The sequence below is a fragment of the Mesoplodon bidens genome, assembly GCF_964165515.1.
Source record: "Mesoplodon bidens genome assembly, chromosome: 7".
In the NCBI taxonomy this organism is placed as follows: Eukaryota; Metazoa; Chordata; class Mammalia; order Artiodactyla; family Ziphiidae; genus Mesoplodon; species Mesoplodon bidens.
In genome coordinates, this window is record NC_138164.1 from 24549696 (window position 1) to 24561945 (window position 12250).

Below are 12250 nucleotides of genomic sequence, written 5' to 3' on the forward strand. Positions count from 1 at the left end.
TTTCAACATATGAATTTTGGAGGAACACAAACATTCAGTCCATAACAGGGTCTAAATTCACTCCCCTTGTATCTGGATGGATTTGTAATTATGGTGAAGATGATACTATGTGACTTCTGAGATTAGGTCATGAAAGAAGATACTGAGAAAGAAAATAAAAAGCAGTTTTTAACATTTGGAAGCTGGCCTGGTACTCATAGCTAGGCCATATTTTTCTTTTATTGGATGTAAACAATCTTAGAGTACCACTCTTAGACAAGACTACTTTGAGACCATGATAAAATGAGACAAAAAAGGCCACTTCATTATTTTATCTAAACACAAAAACAAGGTCACTCACTGTGGCACCCCCAAAATACCAACTCTCCTTCTCCCTTGGTCAAAATGAGTGGCTGCTACTTCCTTATCAATTGTAGTTTTATCTTCACCCTCGTCTGATTTATTGAGATACCAATCAGAATTGCATGCAATCTGACAGCATTCAGTCTAGGGTGAATCAACTCCTGCTTCCTTAGACCCTCCCTCAAACCACTCAACCAAAGCCCAAATCCTGTAATAGGTTCTTTCTAACAACCTCTTACTGAGACATCCAATAATTCTCCAATGGGTTTGTTCTCCCTCACTGCAAGGAGTAATAAATTCAACTTGTTTAACTACATGTATATTCATGGTAGTCTTTGGCTGGAGAACGTAAACAATATTTTGGTTTTTTCCTCTTAGGACACTTGCTTGGAGGGGAACCCAGCTGACATGTAAGCAGACCAACTACCCTAAAGTCACCAGGTTGTGAGGAAGCCCAAATTAGCCCACAATAAGAGACGACATGGAACTAAGTGGAGAGAGAGAGACGCTGGTCAGCCCCTAGATGCTGTAGCCCTAACACCCCCCCACCCTCACCCCCTTGCCTTCCAGCTTCAGCTACCTTCTGACTGCAACTGCATGAGAGACTTTGAACCAGAACCGCCTGGCCCAGGCTTTCCTAAATTTCTTATCCACAGAAACCACAGGAGATAATAAAAAGATTGTTGTTTGAAGCCATTAAGATTGGGGGTGATTTGATACATAACAATAGATAACTGGAAAAGGATTGAAAATTACATATACTATCTGGCACACAGTAGGTGCTCAATAAGAGGCAGCTCTTTTTTGGTGCTTGTAAGAAGTAAGGCTGTTTTGTGCAAAATCTCCAACACCTAAACAATTTTTTTCAGTAAATTTCCTCTGACAAAAACTTGTGGATTAGTGTCCACAGATCCACTCAATGTATTTTAATCCTGATACCAACGTAATGTAGACTGATCGATAATCCTCAGTAAGAGGGTGAGCTCATTTTGGAGCACTGTAGAGCAATACTACTAGTGTTACTTTTTGAGGAGCATTTTCTGTTTAGAAAATACATATAACTTTGCCCATAACTTTAGAATCCACATTAGTGGTCGACTACATTTCCTGGCCCCATTTTCCTGTGGGGGTAATATGTTGAGCCAAACATGACTTACTGAAAAATGTCTTAATTGAATATTTTTCAAATTGCAAAAGTAGTATATGCCCATAGTAAAAACACAAAGCAAAGATGTATAAAACAATTCTCCCTTATTCCCCTCCTCAACTCCCCCCCCATTTCCACCACCCTCACAACTTAAACTTGTAACAATAGCCTGGTGTGTATTCTTTCACAACCTTCTTTTGCTCATATAAACACAAGTGAGCATAAAGATATGCATATAGATGTATATGTATATATAAAGATATTAAGTTACTTAGTTGGTGTTTTTTACTAAAAAGGAATCATATTATACAATTATTCTGCAACTTACTTTTTTCACTTGACAGTACCTCATGATCACTTACAAGTTAGTGTATATACTACATCTGCATTTGTTTCTTACGGTTGTTGCAACAAGTCACCACAAATTTAGTAGCTTAAAACAACACAAGTCTATTCTACAGTTCTGGAGGCCAGAAGTCCGAAATTAGTTTTACTGGGCTACAGTGAAGGCTTAAGTCGGCAGGGCTACTTGCTTCTCAAGGCTCTAAACTTCTACTGGCTGCCTTTATTCCTTGGCTTGTGGAGACCCCTCCATCTTCAAAGCTATCACTCCAAGCTCTGCTTCCATTATCGTATCACCTTCTCTCTTCTTAAACAATTAAAAAAAATCATTTCATTTAAATTTTGGGGTTTCTGTAGTTGCTAAACTTGGGGTTCCTAAAGCTACATTTCATTTTTCAAAATCTATTTTCTGTCTTAGAATCTTCTCACAGCCTGCTCCCACTCCCGCCTCCCGGACCTTGCGCGGGAAGGAGGTGGTCAGGAAAAACATGGTCCCAACACCTTTCCTTTTGTCTTCCTGATCTCCTTTCCGGAAGTAGCAGTCTACCAGACCTACCAACGTCCTTTCTGTCAGTGAGTCAGGAACTTTTGGACCCCAGTTCCTAGTCCCTCCTTGGCCCGCAGAAGCATCGGAAGGCATGACCCAGGCCCAGGACACCCTAGCTGAGCGCCAAGGGTTGACACTCTTCTCTAGCACCTCAGAGATAATTCTGAATATTGAAAGGCAAACCGAACACACCGTAAGGAACGAGACACACCACAAGGACCACGAAGACATGTTTCCGGCATCCTTTTACGGATAGGAAACATAGGATTTTACCTATGTTTTGCGAAAACAAGAAACACAGAACTAAGGCGTCTTCAGTTCTATTAGATGGGAAATATCTTTTATAAGTTAGTCAGAGGGAGGGAGACTAGGTCAGGGGAGGGGTCAGCCGGACCTTCCCAGTTAGCTAAGGTCAGGCAGTAGCTGAATCACTGCTTCTTAGGTTAGTACACGCTGGCATAACCTCGATTCACCTCATCTGCTGATTTTAAATAAGGGACCATAAGAACTTGAAATGCATATTGGGTGTCACCCAAAAGTGAAGCTCGACTGCCAAGGCGGAAAAAAGAAGCGCCCTTTCTCCTCCTGCTCCTGCCTCCCCGAGGTGCCAGGTTGCAATCTGCAAATGTATTGTCTGGCCCTAGGGGCTTGACAGTTAATGATTTGCCGCTGAAGGAGCCCGCCGGCCGCGGTGCGAGCGAACCCGGGAGCGCGGACTCACTGGCCGAGCCGAGCCCCCACCGGCAGCACAGGCACCGCCTCCCGTCTTCCGGGACCCGGCACGTCTAGGGGTTCCGGGCGCCGGAGACCGCGGGGCTCCCATGGAGGCCACCTCGCCGGCGGGATCCGCCCGCCCGCAGCTGCACGCGCAGGGAGCAGCGAGCGAGTCCGCCACCCTGCTGCGCCGGATCAAGGACAAACTCTTCACCTGGTGAGTGGAGGCCGCGCACAGCGACCGGCTGGGCGGCGGGCGCTGCTGGGAGCTCCCGGGTTCGCACGTGGCGGCGGCAAGCACTGGGGTGCTGGTTCAGGCGGCTGAACGTGTGCTGCAGGGATGTAGCTGTTTACTGGCTTCATGAAGCTCTTGGTGTCCCTCCCTTGACTCCCTCTTAGAAATCGTGGGGATGTATTTCAGAGGATTTGAGGGGAAATTCACTGTCTGGGCATTGTTAGGTCGATCCCCAGTGGCCTCCCAGCGGGGAGGGGACGAAGTCCCCAGGGATGCTGTGAAGGAGGGGTGCCCAGTCTCGGGCTTGGTAGGTGGGTGAGCTCCTTTTCCTGCCGCCGGTGCCCACATTCCCTGCTGCGGAGCCCGGCAGAGTGGGCGGGTGATCCCTCACTAACAGTTGCGTTCACCCAAGTGAGAAGTCTGGGTTGAGTTTTGTGGTGCCGCCCCGAGGAAATCCAGAGCCTGCCTCTTTCCCGGACTGAGCGAGGCGACGTAGCTACCTTCGGGTCTGGGGTCCAGGGAAGCCTGCTTCTCTTGTCACTGTGTTACGTGGAAAATAGAGAGAAATGTGCACAAGGGATCGGCAGAGACTCTGGGACGGGGAAAGCATTTCTGTGGTTACTGGACGACTCACATCCTGGAAATACAGATAACTCAGGATCTAAATAATGAAAGCGAACGTTCACTGAGCATTCACTATGTCACGTACTGTGCTTAGCGATTTATATGGATACTATCATTTAATCCATACCATTTTATGAGATAGCACTGTTGTTATCCCTGCTTTGCTGATGGAGAAACAAAGAAGGCGAAGCAATTTCCCCAAGGCCATGCGATGACCTGTAAGGGGTGGCGCCTGCCAGCCCCAGTCTAAACTGGGCTTAACTACTCCTGGCCGCTGGCACTTCTTTTTTTTTTTTTTTTTTTTTTTTTAAGATTAACAAAACGAATTTTCCATTAAAGGTTGTGAAAACTGTCTTAAAAAGTCATACTATATTCAAAACTAGATCAATAATGGTGTATGTATTTTTTCATGTAAATAAGTTTTAAATAGCTGTGTGTGTGTTTAAAGGGCCAAAAATCACCTTGTATTATCCAGCTGTATACAGTATGTCTGATAAATTTAGCCATAAGTTCTCAGCTGGGAGGCAGTGTAGTGTAATGTCTAAGGGTACAGATCCTGGACTCAAATCCTGTTTTTGTGCCACTTACCAGCTGGGTGACCTTGGGCAAGTCACTTAACTTCTCTGTGCCCCACTTTTCTTACTTGTAGAATGGGGATAATAACAGTACCTACCTTGTTAGGTTATTGTGGAGATTAAGTGGCTGATTACGCAGGAGTGGCAGACAGCCTTGTTCATGGTACTATGCATGGGTTAGTTTACACCCTCCATTCCTGGGTGATAGGAAGATGTGGTGTTGTTTCAGGAGATGACAAGCAACCCTGATGAGAAGACAGACAATATGGTGGATTAGTTGAGCAAGACATAACAAGGGTTAGCAATAATTGTTTTTTCCTAATGCTCTAATATTTTCAAAATCTGGTATGTCTTACCAGGAACATCTGATAGCTTCCTAGATAGAAGATTTCTTCTGTCTCTGAACACACTTTTTTTGTGCCTCCCTTATGGATTTTTACTTTCTTCCCTGTGTGATAGCTATTTATGTGTATCTTGCATTCCTGATGGACGAAGTCCTTAACACCAGGAATCAAGTCTTTTAAATTTTTGTATTTCCCACAACCCCATAAATGAATGAATGAGGGATGACTAAGGTTCTTGAGGCTTCCTTTCCATTCTGCCATACTCCCTACGCTCTTCCCTTTATTGATCTTTATTCTGAGGGTCTTGGGCTGGAGCTTTTTTTTTTTTTTTTTTTTTTTGGTTGGCTGAGCTCTTTTGTTCATTAAGATTTTCAGTCCTACCTCTGGCAACCGTCCAAACACATATTCTTGTTTGCAGTTTCTCTTTGTCTAACCCAGCTATCAGAAAAATGCAGTTTACCCGATATCTAGGACTTCTTATATTCAGTATTTTAAACTCTCAGTATTAAAACTCATCCCCTAAATTTGAGTTTAGCTCCATGAATCCCTAACCGTTATGGGACAGAGAGAGGTTGGTGAGTAGATGTGTTATTATCATATGGATAGGATATAAAGGAATAGTTTGTGACCACACAACTGGTTTCTACTCCTTTTACCAAAAGGGGGCAATAATACCTCTTTTGGCAACTGGGTACTAAATAACAGAGGAAAAGTTTAGGACCTTGAGCTGGTTCTGCTTTCATTATGAGAGGGATATATTCTAGGTAACACCAACTCCTGATATGCCTGCCTCAGTAGTAGACAGATAACTTTTTCTCTATGATTAAAAATATCAGGTCACTCGTTCAATAAAAATTTATTGAGGACACACTACATGCCAGGCATTCATGATAATGAGCACTCTATGTTTCCAAGTAGACTCTGCTTGTAATTTCAGCTTTTGTCACTTATTGCTACCAACTCAAACGACAAATACTATGATAGGAGGATATGGATTTCCAGGAATACCTGAGGATATTATTTAATCGTATGTATCCTATCTAGCAGATTATATCCTAATGTATACTCTAATTCAAATATGACAAAATGCATGTTTCTTATAATGACTATCAAATTTATATCTCTAGCAAAAATTGTTAATTATTATTTCACGTATTTATCCTTTTCCCACCAAATAGATGGTAAGCTTTTTGAGGGCATAGGCTTTATCCCATTCTTTTTGTAGTACAGTGCAGGACATGTATTCATTCATTCAGTCTTTCATTCGACAAACCTTCAGCATCTATGATGTTCTAGGTTCTCGACTAGTCTCTGTGCTATTAAGATGAATAGGATATAGTTCCTGTTCCCAGAGAACTCATGATCAAATTATGGTAAGAAGTTATGATAAAAAAAATCATAAAAAAGAAGAAGTTATGATAAGTACTGTAGAGGTGAGCACAAAGTACAGATGGCACAACGGAGGCCAGAGATCAAGTCCACCAGCATGAGGGAGCTCGACAGAGAAGGTGATCGGGAATTTGAAGCATGAATGAGTTTTCCAGGTGGACTAGGTAAGGAAGGACAGTCCAGGCTTAGAGATGCCAAAGAGTATTTTGCTCAAGGAACTGCAAATAGCTTGGTTTGAGGGGGGCACAGTCTTGAGGAGGAATGAACAGTAGTAGTTGGTCAGTCTACACGTGTACTCCTTGTTACTGTCTAGTAAAGGGCCTGGCCCTTTGATTCTTCCTTTCTGTTTGGTTTCCTCATTTCAAAGGTTAAGGCGCAGAAATTTGGAAGGAGTCATTTAGTGGTGTTTAACTGTACAGCCTTCATCTATTCACTCAACAAACATCTATTGAGCACTCACTGTGTGCACAACACAATCCTAAGCCGGTATGTAGCCCTCCTGAAAGGTACTGTAAATTGAAGAAATTTCTGTGGCCTTTGCAAGTGGGGGATTAGGGAACTCTAGATCCTACCAGTCTCCAAAATATCTTCTCCCTTCCCCTTTTAATTTGCAAGATTAATTAATATCTGCCTCTTCTACTAGACTTCAGGAGGTAAGGAATCCAATCTAGTTTTGGTCACTATTGTATTCTCTGCCAAGTGTAGCGCTTACCTTGCAAATACATACACAATGAATATCGGATGTGACTATATGAATCCTTAATTCCAAATAAGAATTTTATAATAGATCGCATCTCTTTAAAAAAAATTTTTTTTTTCTATTCAGCACTATATGTTTATGACCCAGTCATGTTTTTTTCTTCTACTCCATTGTTTTTCAATCTCAGCCTTATTGACATTTTGGGTCAAATAATTCTTTGATCTGGGGGCTGGCCTGTACACTGTGGGATGTAGCAGTATCCCTGGCCTCTACCCTCTAGATGCTAGTATAGCACTCTCTCCACCTCCTTACCTCTGAGTTGTGATAATCAAAAATCTTTCCAGACATTGTCAGATGTTTCCTGGGGGACAAAATGACCCTGGTTGAGAATCACTGATCTAGCCTGTTGTTTCTAACTATCTGCGGTTCCATGGTCCTTCAGTGATGGACACTCAGATAGTTCCAACTCCCAGCCACAAACAACACTGATGAGCATTCTCATACATGTCCCCTTGTGTACTGGGGAAGAGTCAATGGCCAGGCCTGGTCAAGTCCCTCCAGGTGGCTTTAAGTAGAAGGGAGGGGATGAATCCCAGAATGGAGAATCCTTGGGCATTACAGAACCACTGTTGATTGCTTTTGTTTGGCACCCCTCCATCAGGCTGTTCTGTGACCATGGCTTTATCACCAGCTGCTCTGGAAGAAGGAGGAGGCAGTCTCTCTAGGTTGTAACCTATTAGCCCTAGGAGCTTGGAGGGAGGTGGGTGGAGGAATGGCTCCTGGCTAGAAAACCTTAACCTTTTTAACTTCTCAACACTGCAGGAAGTTGTTAAAGGGATAGGCAGTAATGCAATGTAGGGGAGAGGTAAGGGTTTACATTAAAAGCCTTCCACTTGGCCTCTGGCTGTTCTGTGCCCCGGGTATAGTCCTGTCCCTCCCCCAGACCAGTTCTAGGAATAACCTTTGGGTTATTCCTGCTTATCTCTTCTCCTTTCTTCAGGTTGATTTGGAGGAATATGAGATGGCTGCCAGTGCTTATTTCCCATCTTGACAGCACTTCCAGAATATTTCTGGAGTCCACCTTCCCCTCCAATCCTTATTATCACTACTTCAGTTTAGGCCTTTATCATTACTTGGACTTTTGTTGTAGCTTCCATCCATGCCTCCACCTACCCTAAATCATATTATTTCGCAGGAACCAGAGTAATGTCAACTAAAATTAAAGGGTACCAATAGCTGTCATCAAATGAGAATTTACCCCCTATCAAGGCATCCTACTAACATTTCATCAGTCCTTATAAAAAGTTTTTTTAGTCCCTTTGATAGCATAGAAGTAACTTGCCTGAAGGCACATGCTTAGTGAGAGGCAGAGTTGAAATAGTTTCATTTGATTCCAAACCAGACTGTTTTACAGTACTATCTCAGAAATCTCACTGCACCATGTTCAGGCTGAAACCTTTTGGCTTCCTCCCATCACCTGCACCAGTGGTTTGCAAATTGAGGGAGCTCTTGGGGCTCCCTGGAGACTCCTCTGGGTCCCTTATGGGGGCAAGTTAGGAAACAGAAGCTGGTGGCTCCTGGGCTGGCCTCTGACCCCCACCCGTCTGTTGCTTTGCCTGGTTTATAGTTGGGCTTCTGTGCAAGATGTTTGAAGAAAGGGTTCTGCAGCTAAAACAAGACTGAGAGCCACTGGTTACTGGATGGAGCTCAAGCTGTGGCTGTTGCTACTGCTCCTGGCTGTTGTTCCCCTCTTCGCCTTCCTCCCCCCTCCCCTCCTCCCTCCTTCATTTTCTTCTTTGCCTGAACACAATTATTATATTTTTAGTGGTTTTTATTATGGTAAAATATATATAACATAAAATTAACCATTTTAACCATTTTAAGTGACATTAAGTACATTCACAATCTTGTGCAACCATCACCGCTCTCCATTTCCAGAACTTGTTTATTATTCCAAACAGAAACTCTGAACCTGTGTAAACACTAACTCTGCATCCCCCTCTCCCCTCAGCCCCTGGTAACTACCATTCTACTTTCTGTCTCTACAAATTTGACTATTCTAGATCCCTTATATAAGTGGAATCATGCAATATTTGTCCTTTTGTGGGAACTCAAGGTTCTTGACGTGAACTCTAAGGTCCCCTATCACTGGCCCACTTCCCTCTCCAAGCTTATCTCCCAGAACATCCATCTCTCATGTGGCGGCCCAGCAATAACAGCATGCCTCTGAGTCCCTTGCTGTTACACATCATAGTCTGCATCTTTACACCTGTACCTCCCTCCTTGAATGCTTTCCTATCTGACCTCATGGCTGCTTAAAGACTCTTTGTAGACAGCATCAAGTCAGGCAGTCTTCTTCCCTGGCTCCTTGCTGTCTCTCTGTTGGATGTTCCTCTATGTCCTTCAGTTACCTGTTTCCTAACTCATTACATTTACCATATTGTGACAAAAAAGGTAATTTTCACTAGCCATAGCTGTGGAAGAAGTGAACTGGCTCTCAAGGTAACTGCTTGTGTATATAAGTTTTGGTAAGTTCGTTAAAAAGTTATAAAGCTTCCTTATATTATTATTTATTGAGGAACATCAGAGAAAATGAATCATTTCATGCAGGTGAATTTTAAAGAAAACTTATGACCCACTCTTTTAAAGTATTAAAATTTACTTTTAAACCCAATTAAAATGACACTGTTTATGTAATGGATTACTCACTTCTGTTAATTAATTTATTCATAATTTTGGGCAGCAGTTCTTCAACATTTAATTGGTTTGTATCAAACAACTTTCTAGGGTAGGCCAACCCATTGAATTACTTAGTGGGTCCATTTGCAACTAATCCTGGAGATTTTACCAAGGGAAAAAACCCATTATTTAGAAGTCTTCATGGTATATTTAAAACAGATATATGAGACTACTTGCCTTTTAATAAACAAAGTGCATTCAACATATCACCTTTTCTTCATGATTCAGGATCATCATTATGATGATTATGATGATTAAAATTATTATGCTGAGTGGTCATAATATGATCAGAGGTTAATTTTTTGTCTTATTTTTTTCTGACTTCTTTCTTGGCACACATGATTTTTTTTCTGTATTACTGAGCATATCTCTGAAAGTCTGCATTCTTTCTAAATTATGACTTCTAACCTGTTAACGCTGTAGAAACCAGGTAACCCAGTTTCTTAGAATTGCTCATAGTGAAAATATAAATAGGCCCTGTATAAAGACTTAAATGGTTTTTATTTTAATAAATTATAAAAACTTTAAGTCCACAAATTTTGGGACTTTTTTTTGGATGGTTACAGGAGTCTATGTTAATTAAAGTCATCAGATAAGTAATATGTCACAAAAACTTGGTTATTTATGCTAATGATGCAGAGAAAGATTCCATGAAAAACCACCTCTGAGTCCCAAACTTCTTTCTAGTCATTTTTTGGAAACCAGAGTATTTAAGGAACGTTTTAACTCAGTTTTTTCAGTCCAACAAATCCTACTGAGAGCTTGAGGCTAGTATTATTGAGAGCTTGAAGCTTAGAGCTTCCCAGAGGAGTACTGTGCAAAAGAGTTTAGGAGAATATTTTCTTAAGCTTTTCACTGTGGTATCAAGCCAGAGATAAAAAAAATAATAAAAGCCAATCTTTGTTGAGTAAAGTTTATTTAGTATACCTAGAGCAACTTCACTATTCCAGCACCTCATGTGGATTAACTCATGTAATCCTTACAATAATACTCTGCAGTAAGTATTATACTATCATTGCCAGCCTACTGGACACATTTGGAAGCTGAGGCACTGAGAGGTTAAATCGTATTCCCTAACAGGATTAGTCACACAGTAGTAAGGAAAGCAGCCAGGTTTCATCTCCTCCACCAAGTCAGTCTGGCCACAGAGCCTGTGCTACTAACCAGAGTGGTGACCCTGCCTCCTATGAGCTGGGCAATAAACAGAAAGAAAAGGCCTTGGACAATTTACCCCCTAGGGTTTTTGCTCCGGGTTATTTGTATCGCCTTGGGGTACCAGAGAGTATGTAAATTCACAGGATAAATATAATGCTCTTTCTGGGGCATCATTTAATTTATTTTTTAGATTCCAGTTGCACAGAAATGGATTAATCATAATCCCTGGCTCATGACACCCTTTCGTTGTTGGCCCATGAATAAGTTAATTTTTTTGTGTGCAGTAAGTTCCTGTATACCTACAACCAGCCCTAAAACTGGAATTGTGATGTTAATTTTCATCTACCTATTAGTCATCTCCTCTTTCATAACCCTTCTTCCCCAACCAAAGATAATCACCATCCTGAATCCTCCTTTCACCATTTCCTTGCTCTCATTTTGATATAGTTTGGTACCTCTATGTATTTCTAAAAAATTATTTTTTATTATCCTTTTTTTTTTTTTTTTTTACTTTTTAAAAAGGGTATGCTATATATAATCTGTTGGGATTTTTTTTACGCACCTATATCACATTGCTAAGTTTCATCCATATTGTTGCCTGATGCTGCAAAACACTCCCTTTTGCTTCATATATTCTTTCCTGTGAGTATACCACATTTTATTTACTCATTCTTTTGATGGGTATTTGGGCTTTTTTCTATGTTTTTTGCAATAGTGAACAGGACTTCTAGGAACATTCTTCTACATGGCTCCTATTGATCACTTGTAAGAGCTTCTTTTATACACACACATGCACATATACATACATCTAGGAGGGGAATTGCTGGATTATAGGGTATGTGATTGTTCAACTTTATAAAATAATGCCAAACTTTTTCCAAAGTGGTTGTATCAATTTACACTCCCACTAGCTGAGTATGAGAGGTCCTGTGAAACAAATAACCTTTCTAACGCTTGATATTATCAGACTTTAAAATTTTTGACAGTCAGATGAATGTAAAAGAGTATCTCTTAATTTGCATATCCCTGATCATTAATGAAGCTGGGTCTCTGTGTATGTTTATTGGCCTTGTTTCCACTTTTGAGAAATACTCATATTACCTGTGAAATACCCATATTTTGCCATTACTTTTATATTAGATAGTGTATCTATACACAATGCAATTTATATAGATTTTAAAGATACCACCAGAGAGTTGAAAACTTTAGGGCTTGTATCAGGTTCCCCACTAATGCTCATTTACTTCTCCTTGCCTGATAGTGGTGGTTCAGTTGAAAAGGCTGAGAGTAGTTGAGAGTTGGGAGGTGTAAATCAGGAGCAAATGAAGCAGATTAAGGAGGGGAATGAGTTTTTCTGGTTTGAGGCCTGTGGAGTGTTGAAAGACTCACATGACTCA

The 12250-nt window shown here is 41.4% G+C and overlaps 1 protein-coding gene across 4 annotated transcripts in view; it reads left to right on the top strand.

The window, feature by feature from the left end:
• The first annotated feature begins 2968 nt into the window (after positions 1 to 2968).
• SLC35F2 (solute carrier family 35 member F2) overlaps positions 2969 to 12250 on the top strand; it is a 117696-nt gene continuing 108414 nt past the window's right edge. For 2 of the 4 annotated variants that reach the window (XM_081238740.1, XM_081238738.1), the window contains exon 1: positions 2971 to 3309. In XM_081238740.1, the coding sequence (XP_081094866.1) occupies positions 3200 to 3309 (110 nt within the window). In that variant the 5' untranslated portion in view covers positions 2971 to 3199. Of the gene's footprint in view, positions 3310 to 12250 lie in introns of all 4 variants that reach the window. The other 2 variants (XM_081238739.1, XR_014016214.1) reach the window with 2 other exon arrangements.